The sequence below is a fragment of the Pan paniscus genome, chromosome 4 (genome assembly GCF_029289425.2).
Source record: "Pan paniscus chromosome 4, NHGRI_mPanPan1-v2.0_pri, whole genome shotgun sequence".
Lineage (NCBI taxonomy): Eukaryota > Metazoa > Chordata > Mammalia > Primates > Hominidae > Pan > Pan paniscus.
Genome location: NC_073253.2, coordinates 63112275 through 63139316, shown reverse-complemented (window position 1 = coordinate 63139316; position 27042 = coordinate 63112275). Strand labels below are relative to the sequence as shown.

The 27042-nt window shown below is 36.9% G+C and overlaps 1 protein-coding gene across 7 annotated transcripts in view; it reads left to right on the top strand.

The window, feature by feature from the left end:
* The window catches only part of PARP8 (poly(ADP-ribose) polymerase family member 8), a 188165-nt gene that overhangs the window by 135475 nt on the left and 25648 nt on the right, over positions 1-27042 (top strand). For all 7 annotated transcript variants that reach the window (XM_055112394.2, XM_063604478.1, XM_055112393.2 and 4 more), the window contains one exon: positions 15501-15593. In XM_055112394.2, coding sequence (XP_054968369.1) covers positions 15501-15593 — 93 coding nt within the window. The remainder of the gene's footprint in view (positions 1-15500; positions 15594-27042) is intronic.

The window sequence follows — 27042 nt, the reverse complement described above, 5'->3', positions numbered from 1 at the left end:
TACTGTCACTCTGGTCTATGAATCAGCAGATGGGCCCTCATCAGGCACTGAATCTCCTGACATCTTTATCTTCCCAGCCTTCAAAACTGTGAGAAATAAATATTTGTTGTTATAAGCCACCCAGTCTATGGTATTCGATTACAGCAGCCGGAATAGACCAAGACATCATCTTAACAATATTAATCTTTCCAATTCATGTACACCAGATCGTTTTATTTATTTGGGCTTTTAAAATTTTATTTCAATGCTATTTTGTAGTTTTCAGCATTCAAGTCTTACACTTCCTTGGATAAGTTTGTTTTTAAGCATTTTATTATTTTTGATGTTACTGTAAATTAAGTTGCTTTATTCCATTTTCAGAACGTTCTTTGCTATTATATAGAAATAGAAGTTATTTTTGCATGTTAATCTTTTATACTGCAACATTGCTGAACTTATTTATTAGCTCTATTAAGTTATTTTTGGATTCTTTGTTTCTCTATATAAAATTATGTCTCTTGCAAATAGAGTTTCACTTTTTCCTTTTTAATCAGGATGCCTTTTATTACTTTTCCTTATCTAATGTGCTTGACTAGAACTTCAATACAAGCCTGATTAGAAGTGGCAAGAAAAGAAATTTTTATCTTGTGATTTAGGGGGAAAATGTTCAGCCTTTCACTGTTTGTTGGGGATTTTTCATAGATGCCACTTACCAGGTTGAGAAAAATCCCCTTCTAGTCCTAGTTGTTAGGTGGTTTTATAATCATGAAAGCATTTTTGTTGGTTTTTGTTTTTCTATGTATCTTGATATTACTATGTTTTTCTTTTATGCTATTAATATGATGTATTACACTGATTTTTTGATATGCACTAACAATTATCTGGGCCTGGAGATTTCTGTTTTAGATTTTTTTTTTTTTTTTTTTTGAAACAGGGGTCTTACTCTGTCACTCATGTTGGAGTGCAGTGGTGCAAACATGGCTCACTGCAACCTCAACCTTCTGGCCTTAAGTGATTCTCCCACCTCAGCCTCCTGAGTAGGTGGGACTACAGGTACATGCCACCATGCCCAGCTAATTTTTAAAATTTTTTGTAGAAATGGGGTGTCACCATGTTGCCAAGGCTGGTCTTGAACTCCTGGGCTCAAGGAATCCTCCTGCCTTAGCCTCTCAAAGTGTTAGGATTACAGGTGTGAGCCATCACACCTGGTGAAAAAATTTTAATTTATGAATTCAATTTCTTTATTAGTTATAGGGCTATCCAAATTATATATATATTTTTTTGAGATGGAGTTTTGCTTTTGTTGCCCTGGCATGATCTCGGCTCACTGCAACCTCTGCCTCCCGGGTTCAAGCGATTCTCCTGCCTCAGCCTCCGAGTAGCTGGGATTACAGGCATGCACCACCACACCCGGCTAATTTTGTGTTTTTATTAGAGACGGGGTTTCTTCGTGTTGGTCAGTCTGGTCTCAAACTCCTGACCTCAGGTGATCCGCCCGCCTCGGCCTTCCAAAGTGATGGGATTACAGGCGTGAGCCACCATGCTAGGCCTCAAATTATCTATTTTATTTTGGGTGAAATGTGATAGTTTGTGCTTTTAGAGGAATTGGTCCGTTTTGTCTCAGATGTCAAATTTATGTGAGTAATTTATTAGTATTCTCTTATTATCCTTTTGATGTCTGCAGAGTTTTAGTGATACTCTTTGTTTCATTCCTGATGTTGAACATTTGTATCATCTCTCTGTCAGTCCTGCTACAGGCTTGTGGATTTTAGTTACCTTTTCAAAGAACAGATTCTTCGTTTCATTGAATTTCTCTATTTTCTCTTTCAAATTCATTTATTCTTTGTTACCATTATGAAAGTGGGGGTATTGAAGGCTCTGACTATTATTGTTGAATTGTTTTTACCTTCAGTTCTTTCAATATTTGATTCATGTATTTTGGGAAATCTATTGCTGGATACGTATATGTTTATAAGTGTTTTATCTTCTTGATGTTCTGACTCTTTTTTCATGTTCTTCTTTGTCTCTAATAGCAATTTTTGTCTTCAAGTCTATTTTGTCTGATTAGTGTAACCACTGCAGCTCTCTATTGGTTATTATTTGCATGGAATATCTTTTTTCATGCTTATGTTTTTATCCTATTAATGTCTTTAAAACTAAAGTGAATCTCTTGTTGATAGCAAATTGTTGATCTTGGTTTTAAATCCTTGCTAATCTTTTTACTTAAACATAATTACTAATAAGGAAAGACTTCTGGTATTTTGCTATTCATTTTCTATTTGTATTATGTCTATTTTGTTCCTCTGCTTCTCCCTTACTGCCTTCTTTTGTGTGTTTAATAGGTATTTTCTAGTGTACCATTTTAATTCCCATGTTGTAGCTTTTCAGTTTGTTTTCTTAGTGATTGCTCTAGGGATTACAATTAACATCCTAATTTCTAAAAATCTAGTTTGGATTAATACCAACTTGATTTTTTTTTAATAAGAGACAGATCTTGCTCTGTCCTCTAGACCGGAGTACAGTGGTGCTGATCATAGCTCACTGAAGCCTCCAACTTCTGGGCTTAAGTGATCTTCCTGCTTGCATCACCCTCGCAAGTAACCAGGACTGCAGGCACAAGCCACTATGCCTGGCTAATGTTTAAAAAAGTTTTTTGTAGAGATGGGGTTTCACTATGTTGAGCAGGCTAGTCTTGAAGTCCTGGCCTCAAATGATTCTCCCTTCTCCCGAAGTACTGAGATTATAAGCATGAGCCACTGTACCCAGCCTTAATAATATATAAAAACTTTGCTCCTACATAGTTTCAACTCCACTCCCAGAGTGGAAGTACGTGTAAATGCTGTTATATATAAATATGTAAGTTATATCTTTATATTATGTGCCCATCAACATAAATTTATGATTATTGCTTTATGCAGTTGTTTTCCAAACCAGAAAAAATCAGGAAAAAAAATCAAAGTCAAATGTATCAATGTATTATATCTATGTTTAAAATTTAAAAATATATATATTTGTGTGCAGTCCTTTGTATTTACCTGTATGCATGTTTATCTTTACCCAAGCTCTTTATCTCTTTATGTGGACTATGTAGTGTCCTTTCCATTTTAATCTGAAGAACTCCCTTCATTAATTCCTGTGGGAAATCTCTGCAAATGATGAACTCTTGGTTTTTACCTGGGAGTGTTTTAATTTCTCCTTTATTGTTTGAAGGATAGTTATGCTGGGTATAGAATTCATGGTTGGAAATTTCTGTGTGTGATGGAGGAGGATTTGTGCTGTTTTCAGCATTTTGAGTATGTCATCCTGCTGCCTTTGGGTATTTGTGGTTTCCCATGAAAAATGACCTGTTTTCCTGTTGAGGATTCCTTGTTATGTGATGAATTGCTTCTCTCGCTGATTTCGAGATTTCTTCTTTGTCTTTGGTTTTTGGCGTCTGGATTTTGATGTGTCTAAGTGCCTCTTTAAATTTATCCTATTTGGAGTTAATTGGGTTTCTTGGAAGTGTAGATTAATTTTTTTCTAATGAATTTGAGATGTTTTAAGCCATATTTATTCAAATATTCCTCTTGCAATTTTTCTCTCCTCTTTCCTTCTGGAATTTCCATTATCTGTATGTTTGTATGCTTGATGGTACCCCATAGATCTCTTACACTTTGTTCATTTTTTTTCATTTTAGTATTCTTCCTCTTCCTTAGATTAGTTAATCTCAATGGACCTATCTTCAAGTTCACTGATTCTTTTTTCTGCCTGCTCAAATCTGATTTTTTATTTCAGTAATTGTACTTTTCAACTCCAGAGTTTATTTTTATAAATTCTATAAATTGATACTCTCTGTTGACATTGTCTTTTCTTCATTTATTTAGATATGATATTCTTTAGCTCTTGAATGTTTTAAGTATAGCCAGTTTAAAGTTTGTGTCTAGTAAATTTAACATCTATGCTTTCCTTGGGCCCCTTCCTATTAGTTGCTTTTTACCCTGTGAATAGGTCTTACTTTCTTATTTCTTTGCATGCCTTTTTTATTTTTTTATTGAAAACTAGACATTTTAAATACAATAATGCTGGAACTCTGGGATTTAGATCTCGCCAAACTGTTTTGGCAGTCCTTAGCCTTCATTCCTGCTTGTACAGAGTGTTAAGATCAGCCAGAGGTGAGATTTAAGGCCTTCTAAAGTCTTTCTTGGGCATGCACACAGTCATGGGCAAGCATATGGCCTTCTGGATTTCCAGAAATATATGTGAGTTTTTCATAGTCCTTGTGGACATCTCTTTTCCCAATCCTTTCTTCTAAGCTTTTTGATTATTCTGTTGTTTGCCTCAGTTGTTATCTGTTGCCTCACACAACTAAAACGCTTACTGTAAATGTTTTCAATCCCCACTCCAGGTAATGGTTTAGTACTGAGTGAGTTCCAAGTCAGGCAGAAATAAAGACAAGTGTTTTCAGCGTGTCTTCCAGAGAACTATCAGACAGCTATTTGTGAATCAGTTCCGTTCTGCTCCCTCTATTATTGGAAATACAGGGCATTGTTTTTAAGGCTGCCACTGAGCTGGCGAATGGAAGATTGGATTAGGGTAAATTTAACCCTTTTCCCATTTGCCCCAACAATACTTGCCAGCAGCACTTGCGGCTACAGTGTTTACCTGGAGATAACTTTGCCATGAAATCTGTCGCTTTTATTATTATTTCTGCATGGCTCTAGTATATCTACTTTGGAAACAAAATACATCATTCTACTTATAGCATTTTGGTTTTAGTAGTGGTATTTCCATTTACAAAATATAGTAGTAATTCCTGATCACTGAACATGTCAAATCCTAGAAAATACAACATTTGTACACGTAATGTTAACATTGTTCTAGAACAGCGGTTGACTGAAGATTCATTTGATGAATCTGATTTTTCAGAAATAGAGGATTCTAATGATTCAGACGATTCTGATGTTAGTTCTGTTTAGAAATAGCTCCGAGAACAGTTTTTATATTTTATTTTCACATTGATTGAAAATCAGATTTGCTTCAGCCTCAAAGAGTGCGTTTACGTAGAGTTAAATAAGTGCTGACAACGAGCTGCAGCTTTTTTTTTTTTTTCCAAAATGGAAAGAAGGTTAAATGTCACAAGTTTTACGGTTCTTACCAAGATTCAGCTGTTGATCCTGAGTAAGTACTCCTTGGGTTGCTGCAAGTTTTAAAATTAATTTCCAGAATACCAAAAGAGTTGACTCAGGCCATTTTTGCCAGTTTCTTTTAAAGATTTTATAGAGAGGTGGAAGTTTGGGTTCCTCACTCAGCTTTTTTGCTGATATCATTCCTTATTTCAAAGTTTTAAACAAGCAAGTTCATTGTGCCATATCTGCATAGTATTCAAGGTCCAGCTTTTGAGTTAAGAAATAATAAAATATAGATAAATATGAAAATAATGATTGAGCTAATATCTATCATAGTTAACAGAAGAAAGGAGGTTATTGAGGGTTGTGTGCCAGGCACTGTGGGTAGATATTTGGCCTATTATTTTTTTATTTGATCATCACACAACTCTTGTGGTTTAGGTACTTTTGCTTTCATGCTGCAAATAGGGAGACTAAGATTTATAGAGGTTAAGCAGTTTGTTCAACACCACCCGGACAATATAGGTAGAAGTTTGGCTTTGAACCTAATTCTCTCTGACTTTAAAACTGCATCACAAACATTTAATTTAATATTTGATAAGTAGAAGGCACCATGCTAGATTCTGTTACACTTTTTAAAAGAAACCTGTCTTGCCTTTTGGAATATATGTTTGAAAAGATAAAACACAAAACTTGGAAAGCAATAATTTTATTAGAACTTTTTTGTATTTCAAGATTTATACTTTTAAAAAACATGTCTTGTAGCCATTTAAGAACACAATCATCTGTCAGATATTTTATTTTATTTGCTTAAGGGAAACAATCCGTGTACTATTTTTTTGCCAGTCAACTTTTCTCTCAGAGATATGTTATTCTGAAACCAAAATCAACTAAATCAGCATTTAATTATGAAATAACTGCAATTTTGTCATTTCCATTTGTTACAGGGAAATGTGTCCTTATGATGAGAATAGGGGGATTTCTCTGGTCATCTCAACCTGCCCCACTTAGATGCTATGTTTTCACTTTGTCAGTACTCACCTGTTGATATTGATCTATTGCTTGTTCCATAGCATTGCCGTTTCTACCACAAAAGATAATAGTAATGTTATCAAAAGTAAATGCTTTTTGCATGTTTTTTATGTGATCTGGGTGTTCACAGTTCTTTATGTGGATTTTCAAGTGTAATCCTCTTAATAACTCTCTGAGGTATATATTATTACTATTCTCACTTTATGGTGAGAAAAATAGTAATTTGTTCAGTGTTACTGTGCTAGTAAGTAATAGAGATAGGATTCTAATACTGACAGAATGGCACCAGGCAGAGGTTCCTACTCTTGACTTGTGGACTTGAATTGACTACATTTATGTTCTGGAAATGTACCACATACATTGTTGGGAGTTCACTGTTTGTGGTTTAATTGTGGGCAATTCATTCCTATAGTAAGTAGTGGAAATACTAGTTACTATTAGTATTCTTGGTGTCTCACTCCAAATTTTGTTTGACTTTATCTATATCTGCAGCAATAAATATTGCTATATTTTTCTAAAAGTGGCCGTGCTTTTTTATAAGCAAGAGAGAAAACATTTTCTAAATAAATACGGATGATTATCAGATGGTTTATTGTTGCTGTGATGCAGACTGATACCTAAGGAAATCAGAAAACTTTCTTAAATAGTAAGATAAGTGACATAGGAAATCAGATGAGGAAATGAAAATTAAAGAAACTTTTCATTTTGAAAGGAAGAGAGATAGACACAGGAAGAACTATCTCTTGATTCTGTGAAACAGATATTTTACCTAAGTTGGTCCCACTAATTTTTTTCTATATCTTACTTGTATTTACATTGCAATATATTTTGCTGTAAATTCAAGAGTAATGTATAAAAATAATATATAATTTCTTATGGGATATTAACCAATTAACTGATTCATTGACCATTATTGAGCCCATCTGACACATTACAGTCTGTAGTAAGTCTCAGAGACATAAAGAGTGTAAGTTATAACCCACTGGTGATTAAACAGGTTAAATAAAACTCAGGTTTCTATAGAATTCTATGCCTATTCTATTTTATTACATTTGCATTTGTTAGATCTCGCTTTCCAAAGTTAGACTGTCCCATGTTTTTTTTTTCTTTAAGCCTGATTGTTTTTTAGATGACATAAATCCTCTTTAACCTTTATTCTCCAAAAGTCCTAAAATTTTAGTCACTGCTTTTATACTATCTGTCACTCCATTCAGAGGTCTAGGTTAGCATGTCGCACTCTCTGCAATACAGGGAACTAAACTACTTACTTACTTAGAAACTCCCTGCTGCTCCTTCTTCGCTTTTGTTTACAAAAATTATAAATGTCACTCTCAGATTTGAGTCCTGACACATAACATTTTGCATCTGCATAACGCTCACATTAACATCACAAGAATTGTTCAGGAAGTCCTGGATTTTCAATTTAAAAGTGTCATTTATACTCTCATCACAAAACCAAACCAAAACCAAACGCATAGTTCTCTCCATTGTGGAATCAACTAGAGTGTTAATGCAGCAAATTGTTTTAGAGATGCTTTTTAAATGTAGTTTGTGTCTTCAGGTTGTTTTTGAAAAACAATAAAACAAGGACTTATTGTCAGAAATGCCAGTTTTATCAGCCTCTAAATTCCTAATGCCCTTTTCTGTTATACTCACCTTAATCACCTCAATCGTGGATTGGTATAATGGTGTGAACTGCTGAACTCTGCTAGAGAAAACCATGTGGTTATGTGAATAACAGTTCCTGCAAAGCTGGGCTTCTGTCTTTGATACTTGGCAATCGTTCTATGTGTCCTTGATTAATAGACTTTCTCATTTCCCACATCAACATGTGATATGAGAATTATGATCTCATTCTCTTCTCCTATCATGTGAAATGTCCTGGATTACTTGCTCTGAGTGGTTTGACAAGGCATGAGATTCCAGTCTGCTGATTCCCAAATATGTTTGCACATGTCTGTCACCCACTTAGAGTAATGCTCATTCTTACTGAAGCAAAGCCAACTGAGAAACCTGAGAATCTATATTTTTGTGTATCCGGCATTAAGCAGATGTTTGTAACTAAGGTTCTTATTTTCCAAGTGAAATTAAGAACACCCAGTTATAATTTGGTCCAGTTTTAGGTGTTAACCAAAAAATGACTGAGGCAGGTCTCAGTCGATAAAGATTTATTTAGCCACGGTTGAGGATGGGAGATCCAGGGAGATCAAAAACGTGTCTGTGACCCTTTTCCAAAAGGGATTTTGGGAACTTCAGTATTTAAAGGGGAAAGAGCAAGCAGGAGGGAAGAAGAGGAAAGGCAGGCAGTGAGGCAAATGGTTACATTCTTATGAGGTTCTGATTAGCCTCAGTAAATCTACATTTTATATGTGAAAAGAGGGAGTAGAGGAAAAAGTTACGTATTAATCACAGGGTAGGCACAAGGATGTCTCTGGTCTTGGTCCTTGCTCTCGCCCTGTGAAGATAAGCTAATAATTGACATTGTCAGGATGAGATTCAGCAGAACTTGGTTTTAGGGCTAGTTTACAGTGGGTATGTCTCCTGAAAGATTTGGGGGCTTCAGGGAATTTCCTTGTGAGGGAGGCCATCTGGGGAGATGTGTGACCTTCTGTTGTTGTGGAAACCTGTCTCATGGGTGAGGCTATGACACGGAGCTGTGAAATTACAGCTATCCGTTTGGGAACAAAAGGAAAGCAGTATGGCCTGACTCAGTTCCCAAACTTAACTTTCCCTTTGGCATGGTGAGTTTGGGAGTCCCAAGATTTGATTCTGTTTTCTTTCACAAAGACATTCCCATGAAAATTGATGAGAAACTGAGCATGAGGATAAACCTAGGTATGTCCCATTTTACCTTCTAAGAGTAAAATGAGTAGGTCTGCTTGTATTTAGACCTGACTTTAATATTTGAAGAATGGATGAAAAAGCACAACCTATTAAAACCCTCCCCTAACCTTCAACATGGAAGTTCAGATATCAACTTCTGAAATACTAACTAAAATAATAATTATGCCAAAAAACTTTTAGTTCAAAAACATGGTTTAAAAAAAAATCCAAACTGAATAGAAATTAGTTTTAATACTCAAATAACATCTTTAGTTTTATGAGACAAATAGAGACTACTGCATGTTTAAGCCTAATTAGACCTGATCCTGTATCTTACTGTGGGTCTGCCTTAATTGCTATGGGATTCTCTCTCTCTTAATGAACAGTACACCTTTCCTCACCCTGAATGTGTGTCTTGACCACAAACAGAACCCAAAGCATTGACTATAAAACTGTAAATACAGAGAATTAAAGGCTTCTAAGTTTGTAGTTCTAGAAGATATTCATATAATTATTCTTGCATTTTTTCAATACCAGTTTTTAAACAGGAATTTATATTTACTCTGCTTATTTCATTTTTAGTAAGAAAAATCACGGCAATAGTTTTAAACAGTGGATATACAAATCAAAATGCTACTTCATAATATGCTTCAAAGAAAACTATTTTTTATTAAATACTTATCTTTGTATACACATTGAGTTAAGGCAGTAGAGCTAGCTTCTCCAGGTTCCCTTATATTAATACTTAAACAGCTTTCCATACCTCAAGGATATTTTTTAAACCTTATCTCACTTGGTATTTTTATCAACTTGAGAGCTAGATATTATTTTTATTCCCATTTTATAGATAGGAAAAATGAGCTGTACACATGTGCTCCAACAGGAACAAGCTCCACTTTTATCTGTTTTGTATATTGGACTTATGTGAAATATTTTGTTGAAACAAAAAGACCATGGCAAAAATATTTGAAAACCACTCATCTACACCATGCTTTTCTCTACATAAATACATAGCTAGATTCTTAGAGTTGTATTATTTCTATTACCAGTAGAGGGTAATTTAAATTCATGGAAAACATAAATTTCTTAAAATACAATTAGGTTCTAAAATATTCTTCAGGGCTTAAAACATTTTTTGAAACATGTTTTTGTTGATCACATTTAAATTGCTTTGATTCAAATAACGTTAAAAATGTTTTCATTTTAGTTGAAAACTTCTAAAATATATCTTATTTTAGGGACATATATAAATACATTCCTCATGCTTTTAAATCGTGCCTAATGAATATTTTATAGCAAATATGTACGTGTTGATAATAGAGGGACTTGCTATGGTTTTACAATCTAAATTAGAGTGGTTAATTGCTTCCAGGCAATATAATATAATATTAAGAATAGGTAGTATTTTACAAATTGGGACTAATAGTCTTTTTGTGAACTCAGAATGAATTAATAAGTAATATAACATTTAGTTTTATTTAGGCATACATACTTTGTATTAAATTATGTACAATAAAACATGGCAATACACTTAACTGGTAATAGCTCTTAAAATGACTATGTGCATTTTGAATTGATGCTAGCACATTCTGTGTAAATAACATAGTCATAGAATTTGTCAGGGTGGAGGATTGGGTGGGAATAGAATAAGGCTAGCCCACAATATAACTACTTGTGTGTCTTTAAGGGAGTGATTCAGTTTCTCTTCCTTGAATAAGATGTTCCTTCTGTGAGCGAAAGAGACATCTAATCACTTAATGTAATTTGAGAACTTTCTTTTAGTGCAGTATCTTGTGTTGACACTTTGAACTTCTCGGAAATAAAGTGTGAATAAACAGGGAAAAGGGAGAATTACTACTCTACAAAAAATAAATATACAAACACCTCAAAACTAAAGTCATTTACGTCTTACATCTTAAATACTACTTGAACCTTCTAGTAAAAATGAGCAAGAGATACAGAATCGTTATTTTAAAAATTTACTAGCATTTACTTAGTATGGTGTATGGTATATAAATTAATCACATTATGACGTTTGTAGTTGCTGTGTTAAAAAGGAAAGATAAAATTATTTTTATAAGAACGTATTCCTTACTTTTACTTCTCGTTTTTTAGTATGATGGCAAAGTGTTTTGGTTTTTGTTTCCAAAAAGCAGATTTTCTAGGGTGCCTGATTTCTGTCTGATTTCCTTCTTCAAACTATTGGAGTAGCAGAATATACCTAGAAATCTGCCTTATTCACTTGAGTATGGAAGAGGGTTACTTTTAAACCAAAAACATACAGGAAAGAAAAGTGTTTCCATAAAGTAATCAAATCATAGCTTCATCCTGAGGAATGCAGGTGTTTTATTTAAAATAATGAGTCAGTTGACAAGTCAATAAAGTTGATTTAGAACTTTCAAGGTTGGAATATAAACAGACCGGGGTTGGGGGGCATTGAAACAGAAATGCAGAAAAAGGCTTTATAATAAGCACTGAAATTTTGCTTGTTTTTTATTCGTGATAGGAAATAGAGAGGTCTCGGTGAAATTGCCAAAAATCATTTGCGACAAAGTCAGAATGACACATGAATACCTGGGATTGGTGACAAAGTGTGTTGATAGAGATTTATAATAACTGTGTCTATCGCATTTTTCCTTTTCTTTGAAATTTTTCCTGGATTGAAAATTACTTGAAATTTCAATCTCGCGTAGTAAGATATTTTATTTCATTTTATTTCCATTGGGTGTTTTTTTTTTTATTCTTTAAGTTCTAGAGTACATGTGCACGAAGTGCAGGTTTGTTACCTATGTATACATGTGCCATGTTGGTTTGCTGCACCCATTAACTCATCATCTACGTTAGGTATATCTCCTAATGCTATCCCTCCCCCATCCTCCACCCTGCAACAAGCCCTGGTGTGTGATGTTCCCCACTCTGTGTCCAAGTGTTCTCATTGTTCAATTCCCACCTATGAGTGAGAACACACGGTGTTTGGTTTTCTGTCTTTGCGATAGTTTGCTCAGGATGATGATTTCCAGCTTCATCCATGTTGCTACAAAGGACATGAACTCATCCTTTTTTATGGCTGAACAGTATTCCATGGTGTATATGTGTCACGTTTTCTTAATCCAGTCTGTCATTGATGGACATTTGGGTTGGTTCCAAGTCTTTGCTATTGTGAATAGTGCTGCAATAAACATACATGTGCATGTGTCTTTAGAGTCGCATGATTTATAATCCTTTGGGTATATGCCCAGTAATGGGATCGCTGAGTCAAATGGTATTTCCAGTTCCATCCAGATGCTAGAGGAATCGCCACACTGTCTTCCACAGTGGTTAAACTAGTTTACACTCCCACCAACAGAGTAAAAACATTCCAGTTTCTTCACATCCTCTCCAGCACCTGTTGTTTCCTGACTTTTTAATGATCGCCATTCTAACTGGTGTGAGATGGTATCTCATTGTGGTTTTGATTTGCATTTCTCTGATGACCAGTGATGATGAGCATTTTTTCATGTGTCTTTTGGCTGCATAAATGTCTTCTTTTGAAAAGTGTCTGTTCATATCCTTCGCCCACTTTTTGTTGGGGTTGTTTGATTTTTTCTTGTAAGTTTGTTTAAGTTCTTTGTAGATTCTGGATATTAGCCCTTTGTCAGATGGGTAGATTGCAAAAATTTTCTCCCATTCTGTAGGTTACTTGTTCACTCTGATGGTAGTTTCTTTTGCTGTGCAGAAGCTCTTTAGTTTCATTAGATCCCATTTGTCAATTTTGGCTTTTGTTGCCATTGCTTTTGGTGTTTTAGACATGAAGTCCTTGCCTGTGCCTATGTCCTGAATTGTATTGCCTAGGTTTTCTTCTAGGGTTTTTATGGTTTTAGGTGTAGCATTTAAGTCTTTAATCCATCTTGAATGAATTTTTGTATAAGGTGTAAGGAAGGGATCCAGTTTCAGCTTTCTAAATATGGCTAGCCAGTTTTCCCAGCACCATTTATTAAATAAGGAATCCTTTCCCTATTTCTTGTTTTTGTCAGGTTTGTCAAAGATCAGATGGTCGTAGATGTGTGGTATTATTTCTGAGGGCTCTGTTCTGTTCCATTGGTCTATATCTCTGTTTTGGTACCAGTACCATGCTGTTTTGGTTACTGTAGCCTTGTAGTGTAGTTTGAAGTCAGGTAGCATGATGCCTCCAGCTTGTTCTTTTAGCTTAGGATTGTCTTAACAATGTGGGCTCTTTTTTGGTTCCATGTGAACTTTAAAGTAGTTTTTTCCAATTCTGTGAAGAAAGTCATTGGTAGCTTGATGGGGATGACATTGAATCTATAAATTACCTTGGGCAGTATGGCTATTTTCACGATATTGATTCTTCCTATCCATGAGCATGGGATGTTCTTCCATTTGTTTGTATCCTCTTTTATTTCGTTGAGCAGTGGTTTGTAGTTCTCCTTGAAGAGGTCCTTCACATCCCTTGTAAGTTGGATTCCTAGGTATTTTATTCTCTTTGAAGCAATTGTGAATGGAGTTCACTCATGATTTGGCTCTCTGTTTGTCTGTTATTGGTGTATAAGAATGCTTGTGATTTTTGCACATTGATTGTGTATCCTGAGACTTTGCTGAAGTTGCTTATCAGCTTAAGGAGATTTTGGGCTGAGACGATGGGGTTTTCTAAATATACAACCATGTCATCTGCAAACAGGGACAATTTGACTTCCTCTTTTCCTAATTGGATACCCTTTATTTCTTTCTCCTGCCTGATTGCCCTGGCCAGAACTTCCAACACTATGTTAAATAGGAGTGGTGAGAGAGGGCATCCCTGTCTTGTGCCAGTTTTCAAAGGGAATGCTTCCAGTTTTTGCCCTTCAGTATGATACTTGCTGTGGGTTTGTCATAAATAGCTCTTATTATTTTGAGATACACAATTTGGTACTGAAAAAGCAATGTCTATTGTTATAGTCCCTGGAATGTGTGTGTATATGTACACGCACACACACACACACACACACAAATATACGTATTTAGATGTTCGCAAAGTAAGCATAGTTCAAGGTTCAGATAAAAACTAGTCATAACTCATGTCAGTAAATGAGCCTTTGAGATTGATGGATTTTAATCATATAAAAGTGATGGTTATTCTAAAAGAGTATTGTTAAAAACAAAGTGCCCTTTGTGTCACTGTTTACTTCCTCAGTAGTTGATAAAAGAATAAATTCCCAAGGCCTTTTATGATATCTAAGGTTTATCTTCTCCTTGGATTCTTGTTTATGTACTGTTTCATTGTATTGAAGCACCAGAATAGCATTTGACACTATCGTAAATATGCAGTAAGTGGTTGCCACTCTTATATCATACCATGCTCTAAGCCCCAGAAAATGAACAAAAGAAGCAATATAATATCCATGGGGAAAATTGAGTGTTAAGCATATAAACATATAGATACACAAAAAAATTGGAGAAGATTAAAAGTAAACACTCAAGTTAAAGGAAAAGTTGTTGAAATTGAACAGTTTGCTCTATGTATATCTAAATATATATTGCAGAGTGTGTATAGCTTGAATCTGGATGAAGAACTTTCTCTACTTCCTCTCATGGTTCTGAAGTTTCTGAAAATGGAATCAAATGCACTTTTAAGTCTGACAAAGGAAATATATAGATTCATTTTTTTTCCCTAAAATTCTTTTTGGAGCAAAGTCAACCAGAAAGCTTTGTATTTGGACAGGCTTTCTGTCTATAAAGCCATGCATATGGGCCAATACTGAACATAAATGATGTTCAGAATGGGGCCATACATCCCCACTGGTTAAGCAGAAGACCAAGTTGGCCTCTGAAAGAAGTGAGCGTAGGAGCAGTGGCACTAACAAATGCCTTTTGTCTGCTGTGCAGAGGCACCGTGGATTGCATCGTGTTAGGCTTCATCAGCTACCTAATGCAATGTAACTTGGGAGATAAGATAAATCAGAGGAATGACACTGTATTAGATTTGAAAGATGAGAGCTCTTCCAAAGTAATTGCAGAGTGTATATTTCAGTGCTGTTGACTTCATGAGGTTATAGAAGTCAATAACCGTTTCGTTTGCAACAAAACGAGTCTTTCAAGAGCTGAGTAGCAAGTAAACAGAATCATGCTATTTTTTTTTGTTTTTTTTCAAACAAAATTTCCCAGGAAAAAGTGGAATTCTCCTTTATATGTTTGTTTTATACAGCTTTCATATTTAAGCTCATTATTGTTATATCACCAGCTTAGGTATTTACATTTTCTGTGCATCTCATGTGCAAATGTGTATGAAAGCACGAGAGATAAATTTTCCTATTTAAGGATATTTTTACTGCTAAATTTTTCTGAGTGTGTCTAAAACTAACTGAAAAGGATCTTTTTTATAATATTTTTTACTCTATATTAGTAAATGACTCTTTACTAATTGTTACCTAAATTTAAGAATTTATTTCATATTAAAATGGTATGATTTCCTTTTTAAAAAACACTAAAACTTTGCATTTTCTATTTATTATGTGAAATGTCGTGAATTTAATTTTGATATTGAGAGTTGGAAAAAAGTTTTGTGATTGATTCCTTTTTCTTTTGTAGCCTACTGTATGTGAACGGGAGCTGTGTGTGTTTGCTTTTCAAACCCTGGGAGTAATGAATGAAGCTGCTGATGAAATAGCAACTGGAGCTCAGGTAGTAACACAGGATACTAATTTTTTCTTATTTTGCTTTGAAAAATTTGTTCCAGTCCACTAGTTATCTTCATTCTGCTATTCTTTGGGGAAAATATTTGGTAACTTCTAGTTAAGTGGCAAATTGGCATTTGATTTTTTTTATATGTAAACTAAATGTGATCTCTCCATCTAATGTGTGTTTCGTTATTTTGTGATTGCCAAGGAGAGAAATTAAACCAACTTTCCATTGCATGAAAAATAATTCTAATTTCTTCTTACACGGTGAAGTGGAGATATTGAAACCCTCGTGCATGCTTTATGTAAAATTTATTTGTAAAGATAACTGCCATAAAATGGAAGCCAATTTATTTTTAAAACTTAGGTGAAAAGATAATAGGCAGAGTATGTAATAAAAAGAGAACATTCAGTTTTACAGAGCAGTGTTTCAGAGATAGGAAGAAAAGCAATTCCATCAAAATTTCCAGATTTTTTTTTTCCCTCTTAACCTGACTAAACTACTAATTCATCTATAAGAAAAAAAATAAAAGAAAACTCTAAAAAATTAATGAACATTAATTAAGAGAGACTAGACCAACCACATACAGAAACATATATGCAGTGCTATAACGTTTTAACAAAATATAGTATTGGCAAAGAATAGTATGGCAGATCAATGGCAGATTATCCCCCAAATGGATCAAATTATGAATAAATTTAATGTATGTTAAAGTAGGTTTCAGCTCCTCACTTACTGAAGCATTATTTAGTAAGTGAAGTAGAAACAAATGGCCTGTAACAGGGGGAAAAATTGGTTTAGCGCTTTACCTTACACTGTGTGCAAAAACAGATTTCAGATAGCTTAACGAATACCTAGTTTTAAAAAATTATTTACTAATACAAACTATAGGACAGTAAAATTTAACATGCACAACTTGAGGCAGTGCATCAGGCTTATGAAGGCACAACAGTTTAATAATGCAGATGGTAGCCTAGAGCTTAGGAATGTACACACTCCTTGGCCTAGTCATTTTAATTAACTAAAACTATTTTGCATCCACCTGATGAAATATTTAGGGGAGTATTTTTCATATAATTGAAGTATAAATGAAACAAATAATACAAAGAGTAGAATGTTGGTCTTATATGATATGAAAAAAATGATTCCATGATTAAAATAAATTTCCAAACTATAGCTTCGTATTTCCCCCACACCCAACATGCACACATTTGCATATTAACGGTTCTGAGCATCCCTATAACTAAGAAAAGAGCTAGCCTATACTTAGAGGGTTACTAAAATATATCTGACTATGGAGAGCCTTTTTCTTTTCCATCCTTCTTTTTTAAATGTGAAAGTTTTTCTTGTCCCTTGGAAATAATATTGCTAAAAAGAAAAAAAAGGTACTTCTTTAATATGTATGGTATTTATAGCTATGTAAAAATAATTAAAACCTTTCAAGGGATATGTTGTATGAGTATGCTCACATGTATATTTATATAGATGTATGTATGTGCATATATGTTAAAAATTCTTCAAGTAGTATACTTAAAATTCACACATTTTACCGTATGCAAGCTTCCCTTTAAAAAAGAAATTAAAGGCTAGAAATAGTAAATTATAAATTAGAAGGAAAAGTAATATGCTAACAGTATGGTATGTTGATAGAATAATAGTTGGCCTTTTAAAATCATTGTTACATCTTAAAATTAATGGTTTTGAATAGAAATGAATTTCAAATTATATAATGATTGATACAAAGCACAAGTATTTGATCAGCTCAATTTAGTGATGTAATTCTAAAAATCAATATCAAAAGATCAGAAAGTTTAGTAATTCTACTCCAAAGACAGCATTTTTTTCATGCTTTATTTCTTAAAACAGGTTCCCCAGTATTCTGTCATAATCCTAACGATTACAGGGAAATCACTTCTTTTTCTAAACAAAAAGAAACCACCTCAGGATCTCATTGCCTCAGTTTACCCCCGCATTTTAAGTGGTGCTCTGGGGGCTGCAAAGACATTCCTCAGGACCATTGCAGGGGACTTGCCTGGAGCAACAGTGTCCTGTGGTCCAAGCAGCTGCTATTCCAGCACCCCAAATACTACTTCAACAGAATAGTTCCATTTTATTTGTTTAGATATTGGGCTCTCATCTAAGATTTTTTTTTAATTACTATTGCAGTATTGGACAATGATTGGTTTATAATTCTGAATCTGCTTCCTTTTTTAGACTACATTGTATACCCTTAGGCTATTCCTGTAGGTGCCTTTCTTAGTCACATGGACTTCCAGTTATTAAAAGACTAATGACTAAAGACTAATGACCGAATTTTTCTCATTTGGCTGAAAGGGGTGTGTGTGGGGAGGGTTGCTCTGCCAGTTGAATTGTAGGTAATGTAATGTCCTTTGGAGGCACCTGATTCTGTAAATTCACAGACCTTTTTATCTTCACTTATCAAATGTCCTAATTTTTCTTGCTTAAACCTAATATTTCTTTGCATTTCCATCCTAAGTATCTTAGTCAACTGCCAAATTGCTTCTTCAATTGTATCATTCAGTCAAAGAAGGCAGATATATGTGTGTAACTTGTTGTCCATAGCATGCATCATGTATACTAAGATTCTATTTAGAATCTTTAATTTTAAATCGTTGGGAGTGGGGAAATATATCATTTAGACCCCCCCACCCCCAAAAAAAGAAGTCATAGTTGTGTGCTCTTTTTTTTTTTTCTTTCTTTTCTTCCCCCTCGAGAGAGCCTCTTTCTGTCACCCAGGCCAGAGTGCATTGGTGCAATCTCAGTCATTGTAACCTCTGCCTCATGGGTTCAAGCGATTCTCCTGCCTCAGCCTCTCTAGTAGCTGGGATAACAGGTCCATGCCACTGCACCCAGCTAATTTTTGTATTTTTTTGTGGAGACAGGATTTGGCCATCTTGGCCATGCTGGTCTTGAACTCCTGATCTCAAGGGATCCTCCCGCCTCAGCCTCCTGAAGTGCTTGGATTACAGGCATGAGCCACCATGCCCAGCCTCTCTTACATTTTTATTTTTATTTGTTTTTTGGAGACAAGGTCTCACTGTGTTGTCCGGGCTGGTCTTGAACTCCTGGGCTCAAGTGATCCTCCCACCCCCGCCTCCCAAAATACTGGGATTACAGGCCTGAGCCACCACACCCAGCCTTTTATTTTTTAAAGTGGATGTTTTAGTCCATGAGATACTTAGAAAAATTAACATATGCAAAGGAATATAAATCCAAATTGTATCATAAATGTTTTTCTTCTTAAAAAGTGTAATGCTAGCTTCTGTAACAGATAAACCATAAAATCACGGGCAGCTTAACATGGTAGCATTTTATCATTCACACACTCCAATTAGAATGTTTGATGGGCCACTTTCTGTGTGGTGACCGGGGGGACTGGACCCCTTCGATCATGTGGCCCTGCTGTCTTTACTGTATGCCATGTAGTAGAGAAACTGAGGAAGACATACCTTTCTTTGCATCAGGTCAGCCCCTTTCCACTGATGATCTGGTGAAAGCCAGTGGTTAAGACCTTATTCAGACGAAAAGGTGGAAATGTCCTTTGCTGAGCAGCTGCTTCCAGGTATTAGCGCTGTGTCCTGGAAGTGAGCAAGGAGTTGGAAACTTTGGTGCATCCCATGTAATTGAGTCACAGTAGTTACACTTTTTTTTGAAGTTAGGCTAGGACATATATTAACAGAAATATTCTACCAATTAAATTTACTACCCATTATTACATTATAATTTACTTAAATATACTAGTAAAAATATTGGTCAAAAATGCATGGACTTTTATAAAACTTCAATTGCATAGTAGGACATAATTTTTAAAGGGTTTTAGTGAGAGCATATCCATCTGTGTCATTCCCCGCCTCCCTACAAGGTCTCAGAAAAGGCTATTTTATCTTTTATCTTCTTTTTTTTTTTTTTTTTTTTTTTTGAGACGGAGTTTTGCTCTTGTCACCCAGGCTGGAGTGCAGTGGCGCAATCTTGGCTCATTGCAACCTCCACCTCCCGGGTTCAAGCAGTACTCCTGCCTCAGCCACCCGAGTAGCTGGCGCTGCAGGCACCTGCCACCATGCCCAGCTAATTTTTGTATTTTTAGTAGAGACGGGGTTTCACCACATTGGCCAGGCTGGTCTCGAACTCCTGACCTCAGGCAATCCTCCCTCCTTGGCCTCCCAAAGTGCTAGGATTACAGGCGTGAGCCACTGCGCCCGACAAGGCTATTTTATCTTACTGATTCTTCTTTGTCAGTTCTTGTTTGGGTTTTCATTGGAGACCAGATAATGCTGAAAACAATCTGTATCAGGGTTAATGTGCATCTCTAGAGTAGAAGGAATGTGAGGGTGGGAGAGGAAGACAAAAAGGAGGGTTTTATTATGTCCTTATTATGTTTATTGCTTGGAATATAACTTCTTGCATATATCTATATATATGTATGCATGTATTTACATACACACACACAAATGAAATAGTGTGTCAGGAACATTAGCTGTTTCCATTCTAATGTTTTCAGAGTGTGTCTTGTGGATATGCATGTCTATGTACTCGGGGCATGTTATGTCTGGTGTCTTGAGCGTTGCTGATTATTTTAGGTCACTGGAAATTCTGGATGCTATGATTGGGTGGGTGTGTTTTGTGAGTACCCACACAACATAGTCAGCTCTGCTGTCATTAGGTCACAATACTCCTCTCTTAAAAGCAGGACAATCAAAAATTGGCCCCCTCTTACTGTGCATTTTTTAAATGCCTGTCTAAAGACTTTCTAGAAATAGCTTTCCCTATAAAGATATATAGGCTTCCTTATTTTATTATTTTTTTATTATTATAATTATTATTTTTTTTATTATACTTTAAGTTTTAGGGTACATGTGCACATTGTGCAGGTTAGTTACATATGTATACATGTGCCATGCTGGTGCGCTGCACTCACTAACTCGTCATCTAGCATTAGGTATGTCTCCCAATGCTATCCCTCCCCTCTCCCCCCTCCCCACCACAGTCCCCATAGTGTGATATTCCCCTTCCTGTGTCCATGTGATCTCATTGTTCAATTCCCACCTATGAGTGAGAATATGCGGTGTTTGGTTTTTTGTTCTTGCGATAGTTTACTGAGAATGATGGTTTCCAATTTCATCCATGTCCCTACAAAGGACATGAACTCATCATTTTTTATGGCTGCATAGTATTCCATGGTGTATATGTGCCACATTTTCTTAATCCAGTCTATCATTGTTGGACATTTGGGTTGGTTCCAAGTCTTTGCTATTGTGAATAATGCCGCAATAAACATACGTGTGCATGTGTCTTTATAGCAGCATGATTTATAGTCCTTTGGGTATATACCCAGTAATGGGATGGCTGGGTCAAATGGTATTTCTAGTTCTAGATCCCTGAGGAATCGCCACACTGACTTCCACAATGGTTGAACTAGTTTACAGTCCCACCAACAGTGTAAAAGTGTTCCTGTTTCTCCACATCCTCTCCAGCACCTGTTGTTTCCTGACTTTTTAATGATTGCCATTCTAACTGGTGTGAGATGATATCTCATAGTGGTTTTGATTTGCATTTCTCTGATGGCCAGTGATGATGAGCATTTTTTCATGTGTTTTTTGGCTGCATAAATGTCTTCTTTTGAGAAGTGTCTGTTCATATCCTTCGCCCAGTTTTTGATGGGGTTGTTTGTTTTTTTCTTGTAAATTTGTTGGAGTTCATTGTAGATTCTGGATATTAGCCCTTTGTCAGATGAGTAGGTTGCGAAAATTTTCTCCCATGTTGTAGGTTGCCTGTTCACTTTGATGGTAGTTTCTTTTGCTGTGCAGAAGCTCTTTAGTTTAATTAGATCCCATTTGTCAATTTTGGCTTTGGTTGCCATTGCTTTTCGTGTTTTGGACATGAAGTCCTTGCCCACGCCTATGTCCTGAATGGTAATGCCTAGGTTTTCTTCTAGGGTTTTTATGGTTTTAGGTCTAACGTTTAAATCTTTAATCCATCTTGAATTGATTTTTGTATAAGGTGTAAGGAAGGGATCCAGTTTCAGCTTTCTACATATGGCTAGCCAGTTTTCCCAGCACCATTTATTAAATAGGGGATCCTTTCCCCATTGCTTGTTTTTCTCAGGTTTGTCAAAGATCAGATAGTTGTAGGTATGCGGCGTTATTTCTGAGGGCTCTATTCTGTTCCATTGATCTATATCTCTGTTTTGGTATCAGTACCATGCTGTTTTGGTTACTGTAGCCTTGTAGTATAGTTCGAAGTCAGGTAGTGTGATGCCTCCAGCTTTGTTCTTTTGGCTTAGGATTGACTTGGCGATGCGGGCTCTTTTTTGGTTCCATATGAACTTTAAAGTAGTTTTTTCCAACTCTGTGAAGAAAGTCATTGGTAGCTTGATGGGGATGGCATTGAATCTGTAAATTCCCTTGGGCAGTATGGCCATTTTCACGATATTGATTCTTCCTACCCATGAGCATGGAATATTCTTCCATTTGTTTGTATCCTCTTTTATTTCCTTGAGCAGTGGTTTGTAGTTCTCCTTGAAGAGGTCCTTCACATCCCTTGTAAGTTGGATTCCTAGGTATTTTATTCTCTTTGAAGCAATTGTGAATGGGAGTTCACTCATGATTTGGCTCTCTGTTTGTCTGTTGTTGGTGTATAGGAATGCTTGTGATTTTTGTACATTGATTTTGTATCCTGAGACTTTGCTGAAGTTGCTTATCAGCTTAAGGAGATTTTGGGCTGAGACGATGGGGTTTTCTAGATAAACAATCATGTCGTCTGCAAACAGGGACAATTTGACTTCCTCTTTTCCTAATTGAATACCCTTTATTTCCTTCTCCTGCCTGATTGCCCTGGCCAGAACTTCCAACACTGTGTTGAATAGGAGCGGTGAGAGAGGGCATCCCTGTCTTGTGCCAGTTTTCAAAGGGAATGCTTCCAGTTTTTGCCTATTCAGTATGATATTGGCTGTGGGTTTGTGATAGATAGCTCTTATTATTTTGAAATACGTCCCATGAATACCTAATTTATTGAGAGTTTTTAGCACGAAGGGTTGTTGAATTTTGTCAAAGGCTTTTTCTGCATCTATTGAGATAATCATGTGGTTTTTGTCTTTGGTTCTGTTTATATGCTGGATTATGTTTATTGATTTGCGTATATTGAACCAGCCTTGCATCCCAGGGATGAAGCCCACTTGATCATGGTGGATAAGCTTTTTGATGTGCTGCTGGATTCGGTTTGCCAGTATTTTTTTGAGGATTTTTGCATCAATGTTCATCAAGGATATTGGTCTAAAATTCTCTTTTTTGGTTGTGTCTCTGCCCGGCTTTGGTATCAGAATGATACTGGCCTCATAAAATGAGTTAGGGAGGATTCCCTCTTTTTCTATTGATTGGAATAGTTTCAGAAGGAATGGTACCAGTTCCTCCTTGTACCTCTGGTAGAATTCGGCTGTGAATCCATCTGGTCCTGGACTCTTTTTGGTTGGTAAACTATTGATTATTGCCACAATTTCAGCTCCTGTTATTGGTCTATTCAGAGATTCAACTTCTTCCTGGTTTAGTCTTGGGAGAGTGTATGTGTCGAGGAATGTATCCATTTCTTCTAGATTTTCTAGTTTATTTGCGTAGAGGTGTTTGTAGTATTCTCTGATGGTAGTTTGTATTTCTGTGGGATCGGTGGTGATATCCCCTTTATCATTTTTTATTGTGTCTATTTGATTCTTCTCTCTTTTTTTCTTTATTAGTCTTGCTAGCAGTCTATCAATTTTGTTGATCCTTCCAAAAAACCAGCTCCTGGATTCATTGATTTTTTGAAGGGTTTTTTGTGTCTCTATTTCCTTCAGTTCTGCTCTGATTTTAGTTATTTCTTGCCTTCTGCTAGGTTTTGAATGTGTTTGCTCTTGCTTTTCTAGTTCTTTTAATTGTGATGTTAGGGTGTCAATTTTGGATCTTTCCTGCTTTCTCTTGTGGGCATTTAGTGCTATAAATTTCCCTCTACACACTGCTTTGAATGCGTCCCAGAGATTCTGGTATGTTGTGTCTTTGTTCTCATTGGTTTCAAAGAACATCTTTATTTCTGCCTTCATTTCGTTATATACCCAGTAGTCATTCAGGAGCAGATTGTTCAGTTTCCATGTAGTTGAGCGGCTTTGAGTGAGATTCTTAATCCTGAGTTCTAGTTTGATTGCACTGTGGTCTGAGAGATAGTTTGTTATAATTTCTGTTCTTTTACATTTGCTGAGGAGAGCTTTACTTCCAACTATGTGGTCAATTTTGGAATAGGTGTTGTGTGGTGCTGAAAAAAATGTATATTCTGTTGATTTGGGGTGGAGAGTTCTGTAGATGTCTATTAGGTCCGCTTGGTGCAGAGCTGAGTTCAATTCCTGGGTATCCTTGTTGACTTTCTGTCTCGTTGATCTGTCTAATGTTGACAGTGGGGCGTTAAAGTCTCCCATTATTAATGTGTGGGAGTCTAAGTCTCTTTGTAGGTCACTCAGGACTTGCTTTATGAATCTGGGTGCTCCTGTATTGGGTGCATATATATTTAGGATAGTTAGCTCCTCTTGTTGAATTGATCCCTTTACCATTATGTAATGGCCTTCTTTGTCTCTTTTGATCTTTGTTGGTTTAAAGTCTGTTTTATCAGAGACTAGGATTGCAACCCCTGCCTTTTTTTGTTTTCCATTTGCTTGGTAGATCTTCCTCCATCCTTTTATTTTGAGCCTATGTGTGTCTCTGCACGTGAGATGGGTTTCCTGAATACAGCACACTGATGGGTCTTGACTCTTTATCCAACTTGCCAGTCTGTGTCTTTTAATTGGAGAATTTAGTCCATTTACATTTAAAGTTAATATTGTTATGTGTGAATTTGATCCTGTCATTATGATGTTAGCTGGTGATTTTGCTCGTTAGTTGATGCAGTTTCTTCCTAGTCTCGATGGTCTTTACATTTTGGCATGATTTTGCAGCGGCTGGTACCGGTTTTTCCTTTCCATGTTTAGCGCTTCCTTCAGGAGCTCTTTTAGGGCAGGCCTGGTGGTGACAAAATCTCTCAGCATTTGCTTGTCCATAAAGTATTTTATTTCTCCTTCACTTATGAAGCTTAGTTTGGCTGGATATGAAATTCTGGGTTGAAAATTCTTTTCTTTAAGAATGTTGAATATTGGCCCCCACTCTCTTCTGGCTTGTAGGGTTTCTGCCGAGAGATCAGCTGTTAGTCTGATGGGCTTCCCTTTGAGGTACTAACCCGACCTTTCTCTCTGGCTGCCCTTAACATTTTTTCCTTCATTTCAACTTTGGTGAATCTGACAATTATGTGTCTTTGAGTTGCTCTTCTCGAGGAGTATCTTTGTGGCGTTCTCTGTATTTCCTGAATCTGAACGTTGGCCTGCCTTGCTAGATTGGGGAAGTTCTCCTGGATAATATCCTGCAGAGTGTTTTCCAACTTGGTTCCATTCTCCCCATCACTTTCAGGTACACCAATCAGACGTAGATTTGGTCTTTTCACATAGTCCCATGTTTCTTGGAGGCTTTGCTCGTTTCTTTTTATTCTTTTTTCTCTAAACTTCCCTTCTCGCTTCATTTCATTCGTTTCATCTTCCATTGCTGATACCCTTTCTTCCAGTTGATCGCATCGGCTCCTGAGGCTTCTGCATTCTTCTCGTAGTTCTCGAGCCTTGGTTTTCAGTTCCATCAGCTCCTTTAAGCACTTCTCTGTATTGGTTATTCTAGTTATACATTCTTCTAAATTTTTTTCAAAGTTTTCAACTTCTTTGCCTTTAGTTTGAATGTCCTCCCGTAGCTCAGAGTAATTTGATCGTCTGAAGCCTTCCTCTCTCAGCTCGTCAAAATCATTCTCCATCCAGCTTTGTTCCGTTGCTGGTGAGGAACTGCGTTCCTTTGGAGGAGGAGAGGCGCTCTGCGTTTTAGAGTTTCTAGTTTTTCTGTTCTGTTTTTTCCCCATCTTTGTGGTTTTATCTGCTTTTGGTCTTTGATGATGGTGATGTACAGATGGGTTTTCGGTGTGGATGTCCTTTCTGTTTGTTAGTTTTCCTTCTAACAGACAGGACCCTCAGCTGCAGGTCTGTTGGAATACCCTGCCCTGTGAGGTGTCAGTGTGCCCCTGCTGGGGGGTGCCTCCCAGTTAGGCTGCTCGGGGGTCAGGGGTCAGGGACCCACTTGAGGAGGCAGTCTGCCCGTTCTCAGATCTCCAGCTGCGTGCTGGGAGAACCACTGCTCTCTTCAAAGCTGTCAGACAGGGACATTTAAGTCTGCAGAGGTTACTGCTGTCTTTTTGTTTGTCTGTGCCCTGCCCCCAGAGGTGGAGCCTATAGAGGCAGGCAGGCCTCCTTGAGCTGTGGTGGGCTCCACCCAGTTTGAGCTTCCTGGCTGCTTTGTTTACCTAAGCAAGCCTGGGCAATGGCGGGCGCCCCTCCCCCAGCCTCGCTGCCGCCTTGCAGTTTGATCTCAGACTGCTGTGCTAGCAATCAGCGAGATTCCGTGGGCGTAGGACCCTCCGAGCCAGGTGTGGGATATAGTCTCGTGGTGCCCCGTTTTATAAGCCGGTCTGAAAAGCGCAATATTCGGGTGGGAGTGACCCGATTTTCCAGGTGTGTCCGTCACCCCTTTCTTTGACTCGGAAAGGGAACTTCCTGACCCCTTGCGCTTCCCGGGTGAGGCAATGCCTCGCCCTGCTTCGGCTCACGCACGGTGCGCGCACCCACTGGCCTGCGCCCACTGTCTGGCACTCCCTAGTGAGATGAACCCGGTACCTCAGATGGAAATGCAGAAATCACCCGTCTTCTGCGTCGCTCAGGCTGGGAGCTGTAGACCGGAGCTGTTCCTATTCGGCCATCTTGCCTCCTCCATATGCTTCCTTATTAAGTCACTTGTGTTCACACTGTAGATATGTCTGTTCAGGTGAACTCTGACCATTTAGACAGTATCAGTTTTCTTTATTCAGTGGCCAGAATATACTGTTTTGGGGACTGGAAAGGGGAGCCATGCTATCAAACTGCTATATAGTACTGCCTCTTAGTAGATTGTGCAGAAGAATCATAGGATAACAGGATAACACAGGAATAAAGCCATTGTCTTTAGCCAATCAAAGGTCATTAGTGGACTTGGATAGAGGAGAATAGGAAGAGGCAAGATGTTGTCAGGCAATTAGCTATTCCTGGAGCATGCCAAAGTCTTTTCCTGCACATGGGGCTTCCTTCCCCTGGAACAGCTTCTTGCCAGATGGTCGCATGTCTCCTTCCTGACCCCGTACAGGTCTCTGTTGAGATTCACCACCTTTCCTAGCCACTCTAAAACAATGTCCCTTTCTGCATTATTCTCTAGTGCCTACTTTATTTTTTTATAACATTTAACAGTATCAGAAATTCTACTGAAGCATCTATTTGTTTAACTGATATTTTATTGTGTATCTTCTCCCCTAGACTCTCAGCTGC